At 38.0% G+C, this 25,867-nt stretch overlaps 1 protein-coding gene across 3 annotated transcripts; it reads right to left on the bottom strand.

The window, feature by feature from the left end:
* Positions 1-1,642: 1,642 nt before the first annotated feature.
* Positions 1,643-22,886, bottom strand: LOC117291926. Of its 3 annotated transcripts, none has more exons than XM_033773938.1 (15): positions 22,652-22,886; positions 16,127-16,374; positions 14,879-15,063; positions 14,369-14,478; positions 14,025-14,132; positions 12,880-13,040; positions 12,166-12,339; positions 11,927-11,967; positions 10,943-11,043; positions 10,563-10,827; positions 9,897-10,138; positions 8,799-9,208; positions 4,016-4,121; positions 2,820-2,994; positions 1,643-2,097 (listed from the first exon to the last, which is right to left on the bottom strand). In XM_033773938.1, the coding sequence occupies exons 1-15, from the start codon at positions 22,772-22,774 to the stop codon at positions 1,883-1,885; spliced, it is 2,664 nt and encodes an 887-aa protein (XP_033629829.1). In that variant the 5' UTR covers positions 22,775-22,886; the 3' UTR covers positions 1,643-1,882. The 3 variants fall into 3 exon arrangements, with proteins under 3 accessions (XP_033629829.1, XP_033629827.1, XP_033629828.1); XM_033773936.1 differs by lacking the exon at positions 22,652-22,886 and adding an exon at positions 17,527-17,613; XM_033773937.1 differs by lacking the exon at positions 22,652-22,886 and adding an exon at positions 17,527-17,613 and having other exon boundaries at positions 12,886-13,040.
* Positions 22,887-25,867: the final 2,981 nt, after the last annotated feature.

Here is a 25,867-nt window from a genome sequence, read left to right as displayed (position 1 = left end):
ATTCTAGTGCTCTCATTTTTTATGACTACTTGCTGAAAACATATTCGGTTTACTCTTGTGATATTAGTTAAACCACAAAGCAAGGTGTTTGAAGTTATTTTCTGGCAGGGGTTGTTGAATTGCATGTAGTTTCAGCTATAGGCTGGTGTTGGGTTGGGAAGATTGGGTGCGTTCGATTAGCTTCCCCAGGTCGACCCCAGTCTGCCCCCGGTACGTTCGAAATAGCTTTGAGGTCATTCCAGTGGCTCACCCATGTCAGCCCCCAGTGCCTTGTGGAGCGGGGATCTTGGGGCTTGCCCGATGTGCATGAAGTCACCATGAGAGGGTGAGTGTGATCGTTCGATTAGCTCCGGTCAGGGGCTCACCTGAATGAATATCGCGGGGTCGACACGGGGAAGCTAATCGAACGCACCCATTGTCTGTAGAATTACACTGTATATATAGTGTGCTAATATATATATATCTGTATTTCAAAGAAAATGGTCATCAGTAAACGGACACCTTTTCATGTCTATGAAATCACCTATTTGTAATTTAAAATAAAATCTTTGTCGGTGTCATGTAAATATGAAATTTTTTGACACAGTGTATAAAATCCTTGTCTTTAAAGATAGGAATTTGTTGATTATCTAGCCACTATGGGCGTTGTAAAGTTTGTGTGTGTGTGTGTGTGAATTATGTTCCGACTATGCATTGTATTTGATTCTCATTTTGTCATTTTGTATGTCTGTAAATAATACTACATAAAGCATGCTGAATTATGGCTGTCTCTGGATAACATTTATTTATTTCTCTTTCTACAATTCATTTCGATCTCTCTACATGTATCAGATATCTTCAGGTAAAATTCCCCTTGGCAAGACAAAAAATTACACAATATATAGCAAATGATTTATCAATTATAATTATAAAAGTTGTCATAGATTCTGTCTTTCAAAGACAAATGAACATAGGTCTTCATCCAAAACTCATGCGAGATGTAAGTCTTGGTTGTACTGTAATTGGAGTCAGTTTCCCCAGTGTGTTTAAGTTTAGTGTTCATAATATTAGACCAACGAGAAGGATTACACACTCGCCAAACCTTTACCTGCATTTTAACTCTCAAAACAGCAGACCATTGGCAGGCAGTAGCTGCATGTGACGTCAATGCAAGGGGTCCTTAGTACTAGGCAGAGGGGAGTCTGGGTGTCTTTTGCACAACCTGTTGTAAATATGGACACCCTGTTTTATGTGTCGTTTAAATTGTTACAAGTGTTTAAATTTCCAGCAAATTTTGACACCATTTTACTAATATGGCTTAGACACTGGACACTATTGGTAACTGTCAAGGACCAGTCTTCTCACTTGGTGTATCTCAACATATGCACAAAAAAACAAACCTGTTAAAATTTGAGCTCAATTGGCGAGTTAATAATGAAAGAAAAACACCCTTGTCACACAAAGTTGTGTGCTTTCAGATGCTTGATTTCGAGACCTCAAATTCTAAACCTGAGGTCTCGAAATCAAATTCGTGGAAAATTACTTCTTTCTCGAAAACTACATCACTTCAGAGGGAGCCGTTTCTCACAATGTTTTTTACTATCAACAGCTCTCCATTACTCATTACCAAGTAAGGTTTTATGCTAATAATTATTTTGAGTAATTACCAATAGTGTCCACTGCCGTTAAACCTTAGAGCGGTCAAAACATAAAACATTCATAAATAAAGCAACTAATTCAAACTAATAAAAGTGTTCATCAGTTGCCACACATTAGATTGACTGAACAATCAAAGCATGCAGCATAGTGTGGTCCAGCCATTGTGCTCAATAAAAAGTTCCCTTTTAAAGAGAAAAACGTAAAGCTAAAGCGCACTGACGCAGAGATCACATGCCATAGATAGTTACTCATCAGGTATCCTGATAGACGGTAGCTTGAGTCGATCCACGCGATGAGGGTAGGAGGGCGAGTCTTTCTTGTGCCGCCTCATCGCTTTGAGAGCTCGTACTAAGACGATCAAGATGACAAACAGTAGAATGACGGTGGCCGTCAGCATCGGTAACTCCACATAGGAGAAGTTGAAGTAGTCTCTAGAGGCTGAGATTGGGTTCCAAGGCACTGAATTAAAGAAAAGATAACAAGTTACTGACAAGGGTGTAATGACCAAAGCTTTGGCTCTGCGAAGGGGTGTTATGGGGATATGGACCCCCATCTCCCCAAATAAATGTTCTCACGTGGCACTTTTTACAAAAGTACCAAATTGATTGAAAGGACATCCGGGGGGAAAAAATCAGTCATTTTGCCAATCAAATTTTGTTGTTTTGTATACTTTAAATTTAATAAGCTCACTAGTTTGTGAGAACGTTTTGTGCTCTGACATTATTGAATGTGGATTAATAAGCTTAGAGTGCCTGTTTTTTAGCAAAAGACATTGTTTTGAAAATATTTTGCTTTGAAATAGTGTAAAGCAATTGGTTTAGGTTTCCTGTACAGGGCCCAATTTCTTAGAGCTGCTTAGCGGCCAATTTTGTACTTACTGTACGATTTCTGAATCAAGGCGCTGCTTACCGTAAGCACACGAAAGGCATGCTAACCTACCGGTGCTTACTGCAGGAAAGTGAATGATAACAACAATACAAATCCATGGTGAATGTGCAAAATGGCCGCCTAATTTTCTTACTAACTTGTGAAATACGTTTTACACCTCAGCAACATTTTCTGCAACAGTAAAACAAATGTGCTTTTTGTTAAAGCAGCGCTATGAAATTGGGTCCAGTTATCCACTGTGTTCCTTTTTTTTTATTAATGTACATCATATTTAGATCAAAATGAACACCAACCTTTATCCCCGGTCCTGATCCGTATGGGTCCGTCTGTGTTTGGGTAGGCCTTGGAAGATGAACCAGACTGGGATACATCCCTCCTTGAAATGACAGACGAGTCTTGACAGCCCCTTGCGCATGGAGATTGAAGGTCGACCGCGTGACACGTCGCTATGTCACAGTGAATAAATACCTACAACATAAAATACAACACAGCTTGCAATAATTTGTTTTTTTCTGCCAGGTTTACAAATAATTTCATGTGAGAGTTTGTAATCAGTTTGTCCCGTGACACGTCGCTATGTCACAGTGTACCAACACCTTCAACATAAAACACACGATGGGATATCATGAGCAGCACACTTGCCATAAACTGCTTCTCTCCACCCAGGATTACAAATAATTTTATGTGAGAGTTTGTAACAAAGTCAGAGTCGGCACAGTCACAGTGAACAAACACCTTCAACATGAAATACACACAGGGTTTATCGTGAGCAACACTTGCCATAATTTGCTTCTCTCCACTGTCCACCCAGGTTTACATAGAATTGATGTGAGAGTTTGTAACATGGATTCAGAGTCTGCAGCATGACACGTCACTATGTCACAGTGAACATCAAATACACAACAGGTTATCATGAGCAACACACTTGCCATAATTTCCTTCTCTCAAACCAGGTTTACAAATATTTTTATGTGAGAGTTTGTATCAGAGATTCCACCCAGGTGTTGAAATGAGTACATGCCATGGTTTGATTACTGTCTGGTCCGAATAGGATCCGGGAAACACCATAGAAATACACTCTTATAAAATGCGATGTTCGGTAAAGAAATTTCAGTGTAGTAACCAAATGTTTATCAAAACTCGAATAGGATTTTTTTTAAATTTCCAGGACAGGAACTTTACCTTGTTTCAGACAGGCGCTCCAGTGTTGCACCGAACCAAATTCTGAATAAAAGATCGACGTCTGAAACAGTTGGGAGCGACTAGACAAGCTAGAAGCCGAAAGATCGACTGTTGTAGTCGGTCGGTACGACTCTGGAGGACCTTGGTTTCAGACGTCGATCTTGTCATGAGCTGAACCTAACGTAAATGTTAGGTTGAGTTCACCTGTCTAAAACAAAAAATTTATTTGGGTTGGCCTAGAGTTGCTCCTTATCTGAAGTTGGTGCGACTCTGGCGTGCCTGTCTGTAAGCAAAAAGCCTGTCTTACCGATCCATGGAGGTTCTCTCCTAGGAATGCAAAGGCCTCGATAGAGAATCTCTGTCGCAGACTACTAGGATGGGAATGGAACTCCACTGTGTCATCCACTTTGCATCTATTATGGAGTGAAACGACAAAACCAAGATGTCAGTGAAACACACAACTAAAAAAAGGCATCAGAAAACCCTACTGCATCAACTTAGAGCATAAATAATCACACATTAAAAATTTGCCGAAGTTTAATAAAAATGCTGGACTGTGACCCCTTATGATTTTTTCAATTGGTTACCCTTTTCATTCGGCGTGGAAACAAAATTAACAAAATGTCTCAAAATATAGCTTACATCTTGGCACAAAAAGGCATCAGGAAGCATACTGCATCTCTTTAGAGCAAAAAAAGGATTACCCCTAGTAATTGTTTCAGATTTTGGCCTAATTTCAACATAATATTTCTGAAACTAAAGCCTATATACATAACATGTACATGAAAAGGCATCAATGAAGCATACTGCATCATTATAGAGCCTAAAATCACAACTTTTAAATTGACTTAAATTTGATAAAAATGTTTGAAATAACCCTCATGATTTATCAAATTGTCGCCTATTTTTGACAAAACTGCAAGGCCCTTGTGATTTTATCAGATTTGAGTCAAATTTTCGACAAAAATGCAAGGCTGGCGATTTTATAATTTTTTTGCCTACTTTAAAAAAAAATGCAAGGCTTACCCCTGATGATTTTATCAATTTTTTGCCCATTTTAAACCAAAATGCAAGGCTTACCCCTTGTGATTTTATCAAATTTGTGCCTATTTTCAACATAAATGCAGGGCTTATCCCTTCTAGTTTTCTCAAATTTAATCCTAATTTTGACAAAAATGCAAGGCTTACCCCTAATGATTTTATCAATTTTTCGCCTATTTTCAACCAAAATGCCAGGCTTACCCCTTGTGATTTTATCAAATTTTCACCTATTTTCAACCAAAATGCAATGCTTACCCCTTTTGATTTTATCAAATTTAATCCTAATTTTGACAAAATGCAATGCTTACCCCTTACAATTTTATAAATATTTCACCTATTTTCAACAAAAATGCAAGGCTTACCCCTTCTGATTTTATCAATTTTTGCATATTTTCAACAATAAACGCAAGGCTTATCCCTTATATTTTTATCAAACTTAATCCTAATTTTTACAAAGATGCAAGGCTTACCCCTTATGATTTTATAAATTTTTCGCCTATTTTCAACCAAAATGCAAGGCTAATAACCCCTTGTGATTTTATCAAATTTTGCATATTTTCACCAATAAACGCAAGGCTTGTCCCTTATATTTTTATCAAATTTATTCCTAATTTTGACAAAAATGCAATGCTTACCCCTTATGATTTTATCAATTTTTTACCTTTTTTCAACACAAATGCAAGGCTTACCCCTTGTAATTTTATCAAAATTTCTCCTATTTTCAACAAAAATGCAAGGCTTACCCCTTGTGATTTTATCAAATTTTCACCTATTTTAAACCAAAATGCAAGGCTTACCCCTTATGATTTTATCAATTTTTTTACCTATTTTCAACACAAATGCAAGGCTACCCCTTGTGATTTTATCAAATTTTCACCTATTTTTCAACCAAAATGCAAGGCTTACCCTTGGGGTTTATCAATTTTCACCTATTTTAAACAAAAATGCCATGCTTACCCCTTGTGGTTTTATCAAATTTTCACCTATTTTAAACAAAAATGCAAGGCTTACCCCTTACGATTTTATCAATCAATTTTTGCATATTTTCAACAATAAACGCAAGGCTTACCCCTTGTGATTTGATCATTTTATGCATATTTTCAACACAAATGCAAGACTTACCCCTTATGATTTTTATCAATTTTAAGCCTGTTTTCGACAAAAATGCAAGGCCCTTGTGATTTTATCAAATTTTTGCCTATTTTTCAACCAAAATGCAAGGCTTACCCCTTTTGATTTTATAAATTTTTCGCTTATGTTCAACAAAAATGCAAGGCTTACCCCTTGTGATTTTATCAATTTTCACCTATTTTCAACAAAAATGCAAGGCATGATTTTATAAATTTTTCGCCTATTTTCAACCAAAATGCAAGGCTTACCCCTTGTGATTTTATCAAATTTTCACCTATTTCCAACCAAAATGCAAGGCTTATTTACCCCTTGTGGTTTTATCAAATTTTCACCTATTTTCAACCCAAATGCAAGGCTTACCCCTTATGATTTTATCAATTTTGTACCCTTTTTCAACACAAATGCAAGGCTTACCCCTTGTAATTTTATCAATTTTTCGCCTATTTTCAACCAAAATGCAAGGCTTACCCCTTGTGATTTTATCAAATTTTCACCTATTTTCAACCAAAATGCAATGCTTACCCCTTATGACTTTATCAATTTTTCGCTTATGTTCAACAAAAATGCAAGGCTTACCCCTTGTGATTTTATCAATTTTTCACCTATTTTCAACAAAAATGCAAGGCATGATTTTATAAATTTTTCGCCTATTTTCAACCAAAATGCAAGGCTTACCCCTTGTGATTTTATCAAATTTTTGCCTATTTTCATCAAAATTGCGAGGCTTATTCCTTATATTTTTATCAAATTTAATCCTAATTTTGACAAAAATGCAAGGCTTACCCCTTATAATTTTATCAATTTTTCGCCTATTTTCAACCAAAATGCAAGGCAGTACCCCTTGCGGTTTTATCAAATTTTTACCTATTTTCAACCAAAATGCAATGCTTACCCCTTATGATTTTATCAGTTTTTTTCACCTATTTTCAACAAAAATGCAAGGCTTAGCCCTTGTATTTTTATCAAAATGCAACTGCCATACATACCCCTTTTGATGTAATCAAAATTTTCAGCGAAAAATGCTAGATTTACCCCTTGTTATTACTTCAACAAAAGTGCAATGATTTTAAATATTTTTTGCCTATTTTCAACAACAATAATTATGATGTTATCAATTTTTCACCTATTTTCAACACAAATGCAAGGTAAAACCCCTTGTGATTTTATCAAATTTGAGCCCATTTTTGACAATAAGTCAAGTCTTACCCCTTATGATTCGATCAAATTATTGCCAATTTTCGACCCCTTGTGATTTTATCAAGTTCAACAAAAAGACATCAGTTTTGCATCACTTCAGAGCATAAAATTACACCCAAAAAATTTCACTGAATTTGATAAAAATGTTGTGAGTCAAAACATTGATTGTTCATTTCAACAAGTCACAAACAACAATATTTTGATCTCTCACATGAATTTGTAACTTACATGATTCATTGGATGTATCATCCAAGAAGATCTTTGTCATTTGGATTGGAGGATACAAGAGTAAACTAGTTATCTAGTTTAATTCAGTTTAACTATAACAACAAGGTGTCGTGAGTGATGTAGTCAAATGATGATTGAAAGAATTGGTTGAGACATTTTACCCTATCAAAATCTAATTCCTGAATGGCATGTTTCAAATCTTAAACTTCAACTTCCATTTTGTGTAGCTTTTGTTAATTTTGTTGAGATTCTTTCGTACATTAACTCATAGATTGCTATAGTTAATACATCCAATGTGTGTTTAACCCTTTCAATACCACATTGTTTATTGCAAGCGCCGAACCGGATACCGCATTGTTGACAAAGGTCACAATGCTGTGTACCGTATTTTTTCACACTAAAAAAAATATAACGCAATTTGCAGTGTGTACTGTTTTCAATCTTGAATTTCTGTGGGAAGACATTATTTTTTGGAAAAACTTTGTGCATGCAATTTGTAGCATATGAAATAACCTTTCCTACGATGTCAAATTTGTATATTATTATCTTAATTTTGTTTGCAAGATTTCTGGCTAAAACGAATTACTTCTATTTTTATTCAGGATTTCTGTCTCAAGAAAAACGACAAGATTTTCAACCTAATTTTCCTCAAGAAAAGTTTGTAAAAACTACTCAGAAAATATAATCGTTTTTATTATAAGCTTCTATTTCCATTTGTACCAAAATCGGAACCTATTTTGCTGAAAAATCTGTTTTGAAAGTGTTCAGCTACCACGGTCACTTCGACCAGCACGAGTCGGTCGGTGCCCGCCCGCCATGCACGCCCAAGCCCACGGCGTTGAACGGGTGACGTGCTCGGTCCACTTAGCTACCGTTGTTATATAGTCCGGTTTTGTCATCATCTGACTGCATGTCTGGCGACGAAATACCATGATTGGCTGCCAAATGTTCACTAGATTCTCTCTCAGAACTCATCAAGTCTTTTTATAGAGTCACTATAGGCAAACATATAAACCAAAACCTTCGTGCAATGAGGAGACATGATGGTGATTTTTGTCCAAAAAAAAACGGAAGCGTGAAATCTTCAAACGTACTTTTCTCAGAAAATCATAATGGCGACCCCCTATACAATACATACCATTGCAATGCTTGGTAAACAAGCAACCAGTCTATATAAAACCTAACAACAGAGGGCGCCAAACAAAATAAATACAATCTCTCAAAGGCAAGCCTTTTTTTCTGTCGAGTTTTCTCGACATTGGGACGGAGCGACTACACAACGCACGGTCGAGTTTTCTCGACAATGGTAAGGAAGCGCTTGCACTGCGCGGTCGAGTAAACTTGACAATGGTATTGAAAGGGTTAAGGACTCACAAGTTTTTCAAATTTTAAAGTTAAACTTTCGGTTTGAACCAGAAATCAAGGTCAACTGAGGTAACAAGTCCATACTGTATCATTTTGTAAATGACCAATGTAAGCAAAATGTTTTTTACCCTTTATTAATGAAGATGTACTTTGTTGGATCTCTGGGGTTAGCCGTTGGGGTCGCTCGACATGAATCCAGAAACATTGACAAGTCTTCGTTCGTCACCACCTTCGCTTCAAAGTACAACCTCTGGCTTTGGTCCACGTCGATGGGAAAGTTAATGGGTTTGAACTTCCTCTGGAATGCGCTGTCCTCGTACATTCGCATCTGGAAGTTGAACGTCCCATAACCGACTTCATGGTAGATGATCGTGGTTACGTTAGGATCGAACTGAACATGAGCTAGCCGTGAACCTGTTAGACGGCACTCAACGTGGACTTCGATGTTCTTATCTCTGGTGACTGAAGAGCCGATGCTGTCTGGCTGTGGTGGGATGTACACAATGTTTTCCACTACCTGAATGTCTTCTGTTTCCGACTGTGAAAAAATAAAAAGTCACGGTTAACTTAGAGGCTTTGGTTTCTCTCCTGCCTCTTAAAGCTTACATGCCTCTTAAAACATTCATATGATGCACATTTGATTTTTTTCTTCTTCATCAAAACGTGTTTTTTTTGCGGTCACAGTGTTCTCATCTCCCGGTCTATTTGCACAGGGCTACATGTATGATTTCACTTTTCCCCTTACAAACCTGTGTAATCATGCCACAAGTCACTTACTTCACTGTTCAAATGCCTTTCGTATGACAGAAACTCTAGGCCCAATTTCATAGAGCTGCGTAACGTCCAATTTTGTGCTTACTGTGCGAGCTTCCTTTTCATAGCACTGCTAACCATCAGCACACAAAAAGGCATGTAAACCTTCCAATGCTTACTGCATGGAAATTAACAACGTCACAATGCAAATCCATGGTGAACGCACAAGCTGGCTTACCTTCAAAACAGTCTTGCACCTAAGAATATGTTTCTGCTACAGTAAGCACAAAAATTTACAGTGCTATAGAATTGGGTCCAAGTCTCAACAAGACCTTGTACATTGGACGGCACAAAAAAATGAGTTTTAGATTCTGTTGCATCAAATTGGCAAAAATCAGCCATATCTGGGTTGACAACATAAACATACTCTCCAAAGCACAATAACGTTCATGGTATCCCATTTATAAACTTACTGTGACAACAGTACCACACATGTCGTGCGAAGCACCCAAGACGAAGTGCGTTTCGTTGAAATCCTCTCCAATGCATGACGGCTCGTTGAGATGCATCCCTGCAGGGTCCACCAGAGAGCTGACCGATGATAACCAAGATTTAGACACATAGATGGCCATGTAGCCAGCAAAACACTCTGGCTCCACGGTATGCCTCCTGACTTCTTGAGGAGGGAGACGAGATGCAGCGAGTACCAAATCTCCTGATGAGGCAGAGAGGCGGTGAACAAGTTTTGAAAAATGAACCAGGGTATAAGCTTTCCTTGAAAAAGTTTTGACACTGCGGTTTTGTTTGAGCTTTATTTACTCATCTATTTCTACCTCCATGATTTACTAATCTGTTTTTACTTCATATACAGAGGTGCCAACATTTGTATCTTGCAATCAGGGACATTTTGTAAACCAAAATTTGAATCTGAGATTGTGTATTCTAATTGTAGGTTACTTTTTATTCTGTGTGAACATAACCGCTCCAGATTTCAGACAATATCTCAAAACCACTACCACCATTAGAAATGAAATTATTAATGATTAGTTCTATATGGTTCGTATCTCCAACTTAAATATAGGATTAAAACAAACAGTGTGTTTCCATTCAACATACAATCCCTTTAAATGTACACTTACTTCCAGTTGTGAAATGCCACTCGTGACTGGCAGAAACAGACTTGCATCCCACTGCACTTAGAACAGCGCCCTCGTGCACACGAATCATATACTCAGTACTTCCTTCAAGAACCAAGCCCAGAGTTGTAAAGAGGACTTTATTAGGTTCGTCGAGTGGGAATTGGACATTAGTCTCATCGGCGAGATTGACCGTGTGGACTGGCTCGTTCCCTTCAACTTTAATGATTGAGACTATAGCCCCCTCGCTTGTTGCGTGTTGTGTTATCTGAAAAGAGGAAAACGGAGTCTCACTCTAGACAAGCTAAACAACCTGTAACTGACAATTTGCCTTTGGTTCAACCCTGTATTATTTAGGATAGTTTTCTGAGAGTGAAACTTACCGAGGAATCAAACTGTATCTCCCACTCTTCATTGAAGATGGAAACCATTTCTTCTCCTTCATGTGGTCTGGAAAGCTCTGGCACAGGGTGTGTAGCAAGAGCTGACCAAAAAACAAAACAGTAATTTAGTAACTCATTAAAATTTTAAACACTGCAAACACGGTCAAAATGTCAGGCCATTAACTTTTTTTTACAAAAAATATATTTTGTTTGTTAAAGAAACATTACAGAATTGGTTTTTGCTAACAAAAAAGTTGCTGGCAGTGTAAGCACTTTCTGTTATCCACCATATACATAAACTGACAAACCTGTGGAAGTTTGAGATTGATCGGCCATCTGGGTCACGAGAAAATAGTGAAAACCGATTACAAATTTTGCATTGCATTGTACCAAAATAAAAATAAATAAAGCGCTCACTGAGCGATAAACTCCAAACGCGAAGTTAGATTATTTATTTCTCATCAAATATGACATTTCAGACAGAAATATTTCAAGGGATGTTTTTAACTATCATCATCATTAGACCGTGTAAGTTTTATGTAAATCTGTGTTCTTCACAATTTTTGTGACTTACCAATTCTGTAACATTCCTTTAAACGCACTGCTTAAACTGCTTTAGCAAAGGAAAATATTGGCTGGGTTGAACGAATAGAAGTGGACTTGACAAGGACTTGGACCCGTGGTCTTCGGATTAACAGACCCACACTCAACCAATTGAGCTTTCTAGTTCAAAAAGGGCAGAATAGCTCAGTTGGATAAGTGTCGGCACATAGGTCTCGGGTTTCAGTCCAATCTTTAGGTATTTTTTCTTTGACAACCCCGGTTTTTACTGGAAGTTTACCCATTCAGTTTACCTGGTGGTTCTAAATTTACATATTATGGGTAAAATACTTTGTAACTCTCGGAATGAGAAAGAAAAAGTCACAAACCATCTTAATTTCAGTGTTCGGTAATTCCAATATATTATTTTTAAAAGCGACTTACCCCCCACATGGACTGTTATGCAAACTTGATCTGAAGCAAACCTGCAACAAAAAAGGAGAAATTCAAAATTCAACCTGGTATTGTTTCAATACTGATTTTTGAAGTCAAGTTTGTTTGATAGTGGAATGAGAAAAACTTATATCATTATTACACAGCACTCTTCTCCTAAATGAAGAAAAATCAAAAACAAAAACTTTTGTTTAAGGTAGAAAAACTGGATTTATAAGCTCAATACATACTCATGATCGTCTTTTTGGTCAAACGCTGAGAAGCAGATGTGATGAGGTCCTCTCTGAGACTGAGGCGGAGTCCACTGGAGGTCAACATAAAAGGTCATGGGGTCGGCTGGGTCAGAGGTCAGGGGTGTTACTTCCATGCCCAGAGGAAGTCCGAAAGTAGATATGCCTGTGATGCTTTATGGCAGGGGGAAAAATGCGATGAAACATTGGTAAACAATGAAAATGGCTTCTCTGAAAGTGCTTTTAAATTCGAAATAAACAAGTCTAAATTATAAAGTCTTTACTGAGGATATTTCAACTTCTGACATTTCCTTCATACTTCTTAAAACAAGGCTCTACAAATGACTTCCTAGGAAGAAAATACCTTCACTGAAAGTGCTTTTAAGAAAAATATTAACATTACCGATAAACAGTAAGGAAAACAAGTCTAAACTATGAAGACATATTTGAAGGAAAGTTCAAAATTGTGACTTTTCCTTCATACTTCTCAGATATTTGGAAACACCATCTAAATTACTTCTCTAATTTAGTATAATACGGTTGTGGCGAAGCATCTGACGAAGTAACAACACAATTTTAAAAGGGGCAGGCAGTAAAAAGTGTGAATCCAAAAAAGCAGAAAATACATCAACAATACAGGTTTGCCAAGTACTGACAAGAGTCACCAAGGGGTGTGTCAGTCCAACCTGGAGTTCATGCATAATTAGAACTTACACATACTGGGAGTTTTCACTCCTTGCAGCGAGACGAATCGTCTTAGGTTGATCGACTGCCGCAGGTAAACACTCTCCATTATCAGGGGTTGGATTGACGAAACCAGGTCGGTGGCAGTTTTCATCGCTTGCCGTCACTTTGATCAGGAAGTGAAGAGGCACCTTAGGAGACGCACAAGAACGACAGGTGGATTTAAGTTTAATGCTGAGCCATTGCATCACTACACGCATGGTTAAATAATAATAATAATAATGGACACTTAATAAAGCGCCGGTATCTGCCGCAAGCGGCGCTCATGGCGCTACTCTACAAAGGAACAACAAGCAATGAAAGTAGCAAACAACAAAATAAGAAAATAAACTTCATGAAAAGCTTCTCTATGAAAATGAGTTTTTAAACTGTTCTTGAATGTGTTGAGTGATTTGGAGAGTTCCACAGTGTCCGGGAGGGAGTTCCAAAGCTTTGGTGCTGCGCTTTGAAAACTTTTCTCCCCCCATACATGTTTAGTTGTTTTTTCCTTGAGGAGTTTGTGTTTTGTAGACCGTAAGCCACGATGTCCTGGGGTGTATATCTGCACAAGATCACTTAAATATGCTGGGGCATCACCTTGCAAGATCTTGAAAATAATGAGGCACAGTTTATATTTAACCCTTTGTTGGATGGGGAGCCAGTGCAAGCCGGCTAGCACTGGTGTGATGTGTTCCGTTTTCTTGGTGTGAGTGATCATCCTTGCTGCAATATTCTGTAATCGTTGAAGGCGAGAGAGTTGCGTATTGTTAATTCCGTATAAGACACTGGACATCACTGCATGTATGGTTAAAGACACTGGGCAACTTTGGGAAATGTCACAGACCAGTCTTCTCACTTGGTGTATCTCTCAACGTCAATTGGTCGTCGAAATTGCGAAAAAAAATATTGGAAGAAAAAAACACCCTTGTCACACAAAGTTGTGTGCTTTGAGATGCTTGATTTCGGGACCTCAGAATCTTTCATGAGGTGAAGTCAAGATAAATGGAAAAGACAGAATTCACTGAGGGATTATATTCAACAACAACAAAACACTAATGCAATGCATTCAAAATTGTTTCACATTCTTCACAAAAAGATCCTTGAAAATATAATATTTTCCACAATAATAATCTTACCCTACTTAGAGGGCGGTTGGGCCTCCTACGATTGAAATCTTCGATCATGATGGTGACTCCGTACCATCCAACTTGATTCGGCCCATTGTAGGTCAATGTACACTCTGTCTGTAAAAACAAAACATCCCCCAAAACAGTTTTCACATAAGCCGTTTTTACTTTCGGAAATCAGAGCAAAACATGTCTACAAAATTCACTTGTGTTGCACAGGCTCCGCAGATCCAATCTTTGGGTAAATTGTGATCAAGCAAGTCATTGTACCAGACAGTATTTGAATCTAACACGCGTATGGCTTAATGCATGGCAGCTTTTTTTATTACAAAGGTCCACCTCTATCTACTGACCTCGGAGCTCTCAAGGTTGGAGGCTTCCAATGCACCGCAGACTTTGAAACACTCGTTGCGAGAAGGGTCGGCAAATCTGCACCTCACCACGTCACCGTCAGGATCACTCACTATAATCAGGATAAATAAGTTTTCCTTCTTAAGATGGCCTGAACCAATTTGTTATCTTGGTTACTGTCTAACTATCGTTAAAAAAATTTAAAACAAAACTCTTCCCCTTCTACCGATTTTGATGTTTCCATTTTGTAATAGTGCAATTTTATCATCTCTTTAAATGTTGTGTAGACATTATGCACATGGTATCATATCAGTAGGGCGCCCTCACCTAGAGTTAAAAAGCGGCTGTTCATTGGGCAAACCAATGCCAAGTGGATACAAATCTGTGCATTTGTGGATAAGGTCAATGCATAGGGTCTATTCTCTCTATATTTTTCTGTTACATGACTAGAGGTTGCCATGTGAAATTTGTTTTAAAAGAATAAACCGTTAATGATTGAAAAAACTGTTTACCAGGAATGCGTATGACATGGTTGCATGATTGTTGCACAAACTGCACGGGTACGATAGAGGCTGTAGGTGAAGAGTTGGTCTGGTTCCCACGGTTGGCTCTTGGAGTCAAGTCAACAGTAGCGTTCAGCTGGTAGTTCCTGGGTACTGGATAATTCTGGAGGGCGACCCAGCAACAACTTTGAATGCTGTGATCAGGAAGACAAAATATGTTATATTTTCTTGTATTTTTCTCCCTCATTTTCTTGAATTCAGATTAGTGCTATTATTTTAATAGAGCTTTTAGTAACTGTTTGCCTGTGTGCCTTGACAATTTTGTTTACTAATGAATAATGGTTTGGGGTTGACCAAAGAAAAATTTACCGGAGAGGGATTTGAACCAATGACCTCAGGTATAACATGCCAGCGCAATACTTCTGGGCTATAAAAATAGCCGTTTGTTGCAACCGCTCTATTTTATATATATTTGTTTTGGGTTGCCAGCCAGAAGCCATACACCACCATAACTGCCATGTATAGCTTGGGTCACATCCAAGTTTATCATACAAGGAGACCGTCAACATAGGGCTAGGTTGCTCTGTTGGTAGAGCCCTGCCACGGTCATCAAATCACGCCCTGTAAAATGTTTCTTTGTTGAACAAAAATATTAATATATACTATAGTTTATGTCAGTTTGTTACCTTTATTGCACAAAATAACATCAAAATATATTGTGGCGCAAAAGGGAAACCCTGAACAGGCATGTAGGCCCACTAAATTGGGGCCCTTGATCACACATTTAGAATTTAAAACAAACAGACACATACAGCTTTTTTTTAAAGGCAGTGGACACTATTGGCAATTACTACAAATAATTATTAGCATAAAACCTCACTTGGTAACGAGTAATGGGGAGAGGTTCATGGTATAAAACATTGTGAGAAACGGCTCCCTCTGAAGTGCAATAGTTATCGAGAAAGAAGTAATTTTCCACGAATTTGATTTCGAGACCTCAGGTTTAGAACTTGAGGTCTCGAAATCAAGCATCTAAACGCACACAACTTTGTGTTACAAGAGTGTTTTTTTTCTTTCATTATTATCTCGCAAGTTCGATGACCGATTGAGCTCAAATTTTCACAGGTTTGTTGTTTTATGCATATTGTTGAGATACACCAACTGTGAAGGCTAGTCTTTGACAATTACCAATAGTGTCCACTGTCTTAAAAGTCTTAAAAGGCCCAAGTTGTATTTGTTGTCGTCATTTATACCAACCTGATATCAAAGGCAAAAACACCATCAGGAACAGGTATGATGTAAGTCTGCACACCAGCTGCATAGTCCCCTGCTACGTTATAATCAGTGCAGATATAAGACATATCATTAATGACAACATCTTCATTGAGGTACAGCCTCTTGCCGATGAAGAGCTCAGTCTTGTCTTCAACCGCCTCTGCCGTGCAGACGTCAAAGTTCTGCTCGATGAAGTCCTTCTTCCATGCCAGACGATATGTGACCTCAACCTGAGAGCACAAATAGGAGATTTTTACATGTAGATAGCGCATTGTAGTTGTGATAATCTTAGGCCGTGTCCGAATTGGCGACTTTGGCTACAGCTACAGCTAGATCAGCGCGTCTGTCAGTGTTGAAGCTGTAGCTGTAGCCGAAGTCGCCAATTCGGACATGGCCTTACCCTACATCCTCGGGAAAATGGAGGATGGCTAGGGGTATGACCATTGCAACTAAGGCATACAAACAAATGTTATGTGGGCGTGACCTGACCTACCCTAAAAATACGACCGACCCTGGGTATTTTAATTTGTTTCAAAGGAAGAAATTTAATTATTAAAACCTATTAAAGACAGACAAATAAAATAAATTTCATCAAATTTAACATCAACATGTAATTTTCGTTGCTGAGATGGAAAATACGTAAACAAAATAAAAAATAAATCCCTACCTACCTACCCTATTTTGGGGGGCCTGTTACGCCCACATAACATTTTTTTTAATGTTTTTTTTTGGCAGAGTAATAAAATCATTCTACATCTACCTTTGTTACTCGGCCCACAGGATCCATATATAGGCATGAAATCCATAAGTTGGGACATAAATGCAAGGAAGCAAGTACCATATAAAGTCAAACTCAAGTCAAGTGTCTTGCTCTTAAGGACACAAATAAGTATAGTTGCAATACCGCATGTAACTTAATCCTCCCCGACGGCCGTCTGGAGGAGGGAAAGGCAACTATAGCCTGGTGGTAGGACGTCAGTCAGTGCTCGACAGTGCCGTTTTATGCAAAGGAGTTTCTTCCTCCATGGGAGGACCAACCTGGACTAGATTACGTAAAATTAGAACCTGCATTGTGAAGACTCGGCCACCACAACCTGAATTCCCTGCGCTAAAATGAAACGTTGAACCATAGAGCAAGGCCTGAAACAGTGAGTTCTTGGTCTATTTCTTCATCCAGGTTTGATAATATTGAATATGTGGTGAGAGTACTGAGCGTGATTTTTCCTCCATGTACACTAATAATGGACTGAGATTGAGTGACTGTCGGTGAGCTGACACTGTGACAGTCTGACACAGCCTGACAGCCTGACAGCCGGGTAGACACTGCCAAGGTCACTACAGCAGGGCAGGGGGAGGGTAACCCTGGCTCTGAAAGTACTTACCCTGGAAGGAAAGGTGGGGAACGAAACCTAAGAAGTTCTTTTTTCCCCGGCCGGCCGAAGAGAACCTGACCCCCACGTGGTCTGCTGGTTTTCTTGAAACTGATACACAATAAAGGGCGCCACCACTAGCTTAACCATGACCATGCGAATACAGAAGAGTTCCTGTCTATAATAACAGCCGTGTCCCGAGTTGGCGGTGACATCAACGGCTACGGGCTATAATTATTTCCTGTCATCGTGCAATGAAGCTTAAGATGTTCTCCCTTAGCAACAGTCGTAGCCGTAGCCGCTAATTCAGATTCGGCGCCAAAAATCAGGGTCCTACTTTCGTTTTTGGCCAAAATGTAGACCACATTCATGCCCCTGTCAGGTGCAATTGTGTCCGCCATGCAATACTGTCCGCTCCGGACACTTTTGCGTATGCAATCGTGTCCGGGGCTATGCAAAAAACCGTGTGCGCGCATACCCGTAAGCGAGCGTGCATGCATTTAATCTATGTATATAATGCAGTATGAATATTCACGTATTTTATGATCGCAGCGAATACCCAGCGGCCGAACATTTCCCATGTCATTCATGACATGCACTTGGCTTGTAAAAACAAAAATGGCGAACGTGTTCCGTCGACCAAGGGCGTTTGATTGCAAGGACAGTTTTGCACGGGGCGGACAACTGCATATGCAAATGTGTCCGGGCGGACACAATTGCATTATGTAGCAGCGTCCGGGCGGTTACGATTGCATATGCAAAACCGTCCGGTGGACATTGTTGCATATGCAATAATGTCCTCCGGATAGTATGCAATAGTGTCCTCCGGATAGTATTGCATAGAGGACATAATTGCATGCGACACCCCTACTCCCGGACAGACACTGTGCAATACTTTCATCATGATCAGAGGTTGACACCGATTGATCCATCGCTTTTTGTTTGTTTTTGTTTTTCACTGGACAGTTAAGTTTCGACTGTCAATGCCGACACCTCGAAGTGTGGGCTTGCTGTGTAACAGCAGCTGTTGTCGGTGAGGCAGCAAGGCCCCTAAATGGCTTATTGCAAACAACCACCTGTTGAAAAATTATCAATTCGATATTCAAACCTAACTAGATTATCTGACATCCTTGACACCTCAGTCCGCCAGCAAAGGTCCTTGCCACCTCAGACCGCCGCGCCAGCAAAGGTCCTTGCCGTTTCTCATTGTTTTATGGACACTTTGAACCAGAATTTGGAATTCCGGGTAAAATCAACTTGCTTTCAATCTTTGATTGTAAAGTTTCGATCTCTACAAAGAAAATTTCTGACTGAACAAAAACTAATGGTCGAGAATGGCAACGTTGTTCAATTCGCATAAAAGTGGAAACAACTTATGAACATGCTTACTACTATGGTCATACGCGTCTATTTTTTAGACTCCTATCATTATATGGTTTTCCCCTGCCAATTTCAGCACAAATAATTCAGTTTATTGCCACGCTTTCAAATCACACACTTCACCTATTGATTATGTGTTGATTTTTTTGGTATGCATTCAATTCCGTTTTCGTACAACACATGATTCGGTCCAGTATGAATTGAATTACGCCGAATGCTGATTCAACGGAACATTATTGCTTCAAAAGCTGATGGGCCGGGTGTTATATTGATTAAGTTTTTGTTAATAAAATAATGATTTTAAACCCATTAATTTTGGGATCAATACACTGGAATTGCAGCACGTACGCATTGGCGTTATTTATTATTTTCTTCCGCGCTCCCTCTGTCATGGAAATAAATTCAATTTTCTTTTCTCCTTTTCCCCCGGTTCGCGATCCCCTTTCCTCGAGCAAGCTGTGGTTTCATAAATATGCGAAGTTGGCAAATCCGGGTTCATTAATTGATTTATTGCGTATGAATATGGGCCAGCTATTGCAACTATTGTTTTAATAAAACAAGATAGAATAAAATAAAAATAAAAACATTTAAAATTTTAACCACATGTTCGAAGAAACACCATAATAAGTGGCTCGATTCCACAACGAATGAATTGGATACGAGTTTTCACTATTGATTTATTGCCTATGAACGCGGGCCAACATTGCAACCATTGTTTTAATAAAATAAGATAAAGTAAAGTTTAAAAAAAAACAGGGAAATAGCATTTTTTCTTTCTTTCAAACATAAGAGTATATGCTTACGAACAATAAAACATTTTTTTCAGTAATTGTTTGTCACGATTTATATGTTTCAAAAATATATAAAGTCGCTCATGAATTGAATATCAGTTTTCACCATTGATTTATTGCCAACGAACGCAGGCCAACTTTTGCAACTATTGTTTTTAATGAAGATAAAATAAGATCAAAGCCATTACAAATTTAACCACATGTTCGAAGAAACACCGCGTGGCTCAATTCAACAACGTGCTAATAATTGAAAATACGAATTTTCACCATGCGGCCATAAAAATGTACGTTCGCATTTTGGCCATTCCCAAAAAATAGTTACTGGCCTGACGTTTCGACCGTAGCGAAGTATTTCTTCAAAATAAGAAAAGAAGACGAGTTCACTCAAAAATAGGACGAACTGGAGCGGGGGCCGCGGTCAAAGCACCCTTGCTGCAATGAGACACCCGTACCCTCCCACCCCAGCGGGAGGCTCCTTTCCACTTTGCTTGTCAAGGCTAGAAAGTTCTTGTTATTGTCTTCGACTTATCTTCTACCGAGAATTGTTTTGGATTCAAATAATAATTTGATAATAATAATGTATACAAAACTATGTCAGAAGGTTTAAATCCAATTGATGGAAAAGAACAAACTCTACAGGTGGTATATTGACGACACCTGACACCCGTCTGGTATTTCAAGACGTGAAATTGTTTTTGTTTCAGTTAAAGGAACTGGATGCTATTGGATAACAGATCCAAACAGATTTTATCAACTGTTATGCTGATTGCAGTGTTTACAAATGTGATCATTTGTTTACAATGGATGATGGTAATCATAATGTAAACAATGATTATTTTAAGTGTTTAAAAGTTTGTGTTTATTAGTACATTGCAGTTTTATGACTGGAAGATGTGCAGGATATGTTGTTGATACCTAAAATTGTATTAAATCAATACAAGAGGGTAATTAGAGCCAAGTTTTGTGATGCACTCATTTTTTTTTAAGCAGTGGACACTATTGGTTTTTCTTAAAATAATTATTAGCATAAAACCTTACTGGGTAACGAGCAACGGAGAGCTGTTGATAGTATAAAACATTGTGAGAAACGGCTCCCTCTGAAGTAACGTAGTTTTTGAGAAAGAGGTAATTTCTCATTAAACTAATAAAGCACCACAGGCCTAAAGCATAGGCATCTTAAAGCATGTACAACAAGTGTGTTTTTTTTTTCATTATTCCCTCTTCCAACTTCGATAACCAATTGAGTCAAAGTTTACAGGTTTGTTATTTTATGCATATGCTGGGATACACCGAGTGAGAAGACTGGTTTTTGACAATTACTACACAGGTGTCCATGCCTTTAAGGGAGTGTTTGTTTTCTTCTGCGAAAACTATATTATTTTCAATACCAAGTGTGTCAAGTGCCAGTGGCCTTTTATTTTTCTCTCAATACAAATTAAATCAAGGATTTATTTTATTGAATTACGGGAAGTGTCTTTCACAAACCGCCATCCAATTCGCGGCTAAAACTTGATCAAAGTGAACCAACGTGTCATAATATTCACACGTTGAAATCAAATTAGGACAAAAAATCGAAGCTCATTGTTCTGAATGTGATTTGTGTACCGGCAGCGTACTAAGATCGGACAATTTGAAATCAACAAATATTTTGTTGTTTAGAAGTTGGCAGATGTGGTACAAACTTACTGCCCTTGTTTGTCAAATTTCAAAATATTTGGACGATACCCAATAAAACAAACTTTAAAGTTGTTTTTCATATTAAAATATTGATGTTGAACTTTCAACCAATGCCAAACACTACAGCACTTCCCAGCTCCGACGGTCACTGAAGTTTTTGGTGAACACATGAGTCTTAAAAGTTGAAGGGAAAAACGGTGGGAAATCAAGTGGATGGCTTTATTATAATTTACGTTTAGGTTTATAATTTAAAAAAAAATCAAAGCCGTTTATTATCTTTTTTTTATATTTTTTTTAGTTCTAATAATCTCTTATACAGTATGATCAGGTGAGGAAGTTTTATGGCTGTTCAACAGGTTTTGGAGTGTGTTTTCTTTTAGGGGGGGGGGGAGGTTTTTTACGGATATTTGTTTCAATAAACGCATGTTTATGCTCTTTGCAACTGTACGTCTCATTCTAAGCCTTATCAAACTGAGGAACTCCAACTAAAGTTCCCCTTAAAAAACATAACTTATAGTTATTCATACTGCAAACACCGCTTACACATAACCACACTGAAACAAAACCCAACCAGAAAACACACTATGAAAGCCGTAGAATATGTTGCCAATTCTTCACACGAAGCTTGTTCATGAGTCGTGCTTAACATACCAAAAAAGAACATTGGGGATTATGTAGGATTCAGGTTATCTGAAAACTACGATCGGAGCAAGCTGTTGTGAATTTCTCTATTAATATTACAATCTTTTTGTTTTTTACAAATCATGAACTATCTTTTAGGTGAGGTTTGCGGTATAGCCGCATGTGCAAATCCCTATTGAGCAGTGTTTGTTCTGAAAATAACTGGTGGTTGACAACTCAACGTTTTGATCAGTAAGCTATGATCGTCTTCAGACGAATGTTGCAGAAGACGATCAGAGCTGTGGGCCGAGTGATCGAAAGTTGGGTTGTCAACAACAGGTTCCTTTCAGAACCGACACTACTCAAAAAGAAACCTCGCATAAAGCTTCCACAATGCAAAGTTTCAAATCTTAAATATCTCATTAGTTGATAAATGATTATGGCCCACCTCAAAGTTCTCTACATGCTTGCACCTCCTACTCTTAGAACTAACCCCACCCCATAAGAGTAAATCACTAAGATATCAAATAATTAAGACGTTTCCCAAAGCTATAGTACGGTTTCTCGTGACAATTCACTGAAGTTGTCAAAACGGAGAATGAAACAAAATGTCATCACATTACCATGGAGCAATTAATTGCTCAGTCAATAATCCAAAACATTCTTACCGATCGTGGGTTGTCGGGTAGCGATCTCCATGTGATGATCCCACCCCTGAAATGAGATGCACCAACACGGTGCAACACCAGCAAGCCTACAACGCACATCAAAAACAGGGGAGAAATCCCCATTTCGGATAAAGGTTTGAAAAGAATGGATTCAAAACAACTAGCAAAAGTACTTTCTAAGCTTTAAAAATAAACGAGAAGCTAAGAACACGAAGCCAGTGAAGTTTTGTCTGTGTGCAAGACTCATGCGGTGAATTCAATACTCTGTACGGTACCTGTTTATAACAGACGATTAAGGTGACAAACTTTCTTTTGTTTTCTATTTTGCATGGACTGTTCCATTTCTTCACATTAGGTGTGAATTTTTAACGCGTGTAAAACCGAAATTATTGCATTCTTTTTAAAAGCATATTTTAAAGTCCTAATTCAAATTTCAAGTTGAAGTTGGAAGCACGATAACTAATCTTTGTGAAAACAGCAAACTCAGCAGAAGGTAATCTGCATATACAAATTAAAAACTGTGCCCTTGTTCAAACAAACATCCCTATTTACGGGTAGTACTGACCAGTAAACAATTAGACTTGCACCATACCTGAGGAAGATTCAAACCCAGAACATTCCGGGAAACCGGACTTGACAGCCCACCGTGTTCAAGGCGAAATACCCCCAGGGGATCGCACCCTCAGTCCGGCCAGGTGTGTCCCGAATAAATCTAAATCGTTATTTTTTTTAAATTAAAAATTTCAAGGGAAAAAAAATACGTGAAAGGACATGTGACGACATGATAAAGTCAATGTCACTTATAAAGTCAAGGATGTGGGGTCGACTTTTTTAGTGTGTGTCTGAAATCATGAACTGTGCACAGTGCTGCTCACACGACGGGCAATAAACACTCCACATTGCCTGTGAAATTGGTCGATGTTTCAATACCAATGATAAACCGAGCTATAACGTTAGTGCGACGGTGTTTAAACAACCCTTATACACCGGTCGTTTACAGAAAAATCATACATCCCTTGTTATACTTTCTCAAGCGTTGAGATTATTGTTATCGACCAATGTACGGGCGTTATTGGTATCCCAAGTATCTCACGTACCCCACCAATGGTACACACAACAGAGGGGTTTTGTGTGACAACCTCCACAAGTGACGTCATTGTTTCAGCGCTCTATTTTTTCGCACGAATGGCGCTTGGTAGTGACTCTGACAATTATTTATGGCAATAAAAACTTACGTGGTAAAAAGTACATCAGCTTTGTGGATACTGCACTTTGAGAAACATTCCACTTCGAAGTACTACGATTATGTAAAAAGGATAGCAATTTTTATCCACCAAAACTTGGAAGCGTTATACCACGGTCTTTTCAAATTGTGTATTCCATTAAGGATTATTCTTCAATGCGTAACATATTCGCTCCGAAAATTCGGCAATTCGTGAAAAACGCGACCACCCTTTTGAAATGACTTTTTTTAAAGGTTAATTGGATTGTATACAACTACCTTTATATAGGATTTAAAAAAATCGAACGGTTAAACAAAAAACAAAAGGAAAACGATGCCTTTAGTACGTTGGGTCTATCATCAACTTGCTATTCGTGCAAAAAAATAACGGAGTGACGAAACACAATCATGACGTTCACAGGTGAAGGTTAAAAATCGTCTCAACAAAAAATTAAAAATGTGTAAAAAAATATATATTAAAACAGTGTGATTTTAAATTGTGTCTTTATTCGGTAGATCATAAAGTTTTGGTTTAAAATATAATAATATAATAAACTGTTATCGATCAAACAATTATAAGCAGGTTATTTTTGTTTTACTTTGATATATCACAGCAAGTTAATTATTAAAATACAGCGAACATTCAATCAACGAAGAGCGATAAACTCTAAGGGAAGGTGTGAACTAAAGGGATATCCATAATACATAATTAATTTGGACAGTCTGGTCTAAATTATTTGAATTAAATTGCACGACTTTTTGTCTCCTTCAAACTATTTCACAACTACCAGCTGATAGGCTTGTTTATTACTTGAGTAACTGTTTCGATTAAAAAGAGGGTTGAACAACGCAACTTACTAATATTTTTATTTTGTTTATGTTTACTGTGTGACTTCAACTCAAATCGCATGAAGGATGTGCAGAACATTGTAAAGACTGAAATTTGTTCTGTAAATATGTTGAGGACAGACTCACGAAGTGTCAAATTTGAACACTTCTAGTTTGGGGGGAATAGTTAAAACAATAGGCCATTATTATACTTTAAGCTGCAAATGGTAAATCATTTCTATACACATAACTATTGTTATCTCTTTAATTACAAGCAAAAAGCTTAAATCTAAAAATCTTTTTTTTACAAATGTTCTGTGTGAATCTACACTTTAAAAGCTATTTAACTATACATGACTTGTGTCATTAAAAAAACGTCTTTATTGTGCATGAATTGTAATGCGACTATAAAAACAAACTGAAAGTTAAGACAAAGTATAAGCAGAATGGAGTCTTAATAATTAATGTCATACGCTGACAAAATAAAGTCGGAAAATTCTGGTATTTCCATTAGTCCTACTACCACTGACGTCATGCGAACTAGTAGACATTCACGAAAGGAAATATACTTTTGTGAATTAAAAAAAACATCAATACTTATGGCCTTCACAAATAAACATAATTATACGAGATGAAAACTAACAACTCTTTTAGCCAACAAACTTTTTAAAGAAAAAAAATCCGTGGTGCGCATTTGTATCACATCACGTGATTGGTTCTCGACTAATGAAACTTCACAATTTGTAACCGAGATATAACAACATCTTTTGTTCCCCAGCCCATGGACGAACAGAAAAAATGACAGACATACATGAAAAGACAGTACATACGGGTGTTAGACAGAACACAAGGCCGTTTTATTTCTATAACGTACCCCCCCCCCCCCCCGAAAAAAAAAAAAAAAAAAAAACAATCATTGGTAGCTATAGGGCTTGTCCGTTAGCGGCTAGGGCTACCTATGGCTATGGCTGTATCACAAAGTAAACGTACGTTGAAGCATAGGCTAGCTATTAGGAAAAGCCGCAGCTCCTATAATTTGGAAATGGAAATGCTTCAAAATAATAGGTGATTGACATTACAGCGCCACCATGCGTTTGCCCAGGTGGTGCAGCCATATTTCAGAATGCAAACATGCGGGAAAATCGGGGCGTCAGAACTCACCTTCT

Source organism: Asterias rubens, chromosome 6, assembly GCF_902459465.1.
Source record: "Asterias rubens chromosome 6, eAstRub1.3, whole genome shotgun sequence".
Lineage (NCBI taxonomy): Eukaryota > Metazoa > Echinodermata > Asteroidea > Forcipulatida > Asteriidae > Asterias > Asterias rubens.
Note: the sequence above shows the minus strand (reverse complement) of the source record. Positions and strands in the feature narration are given on the sequence as shown.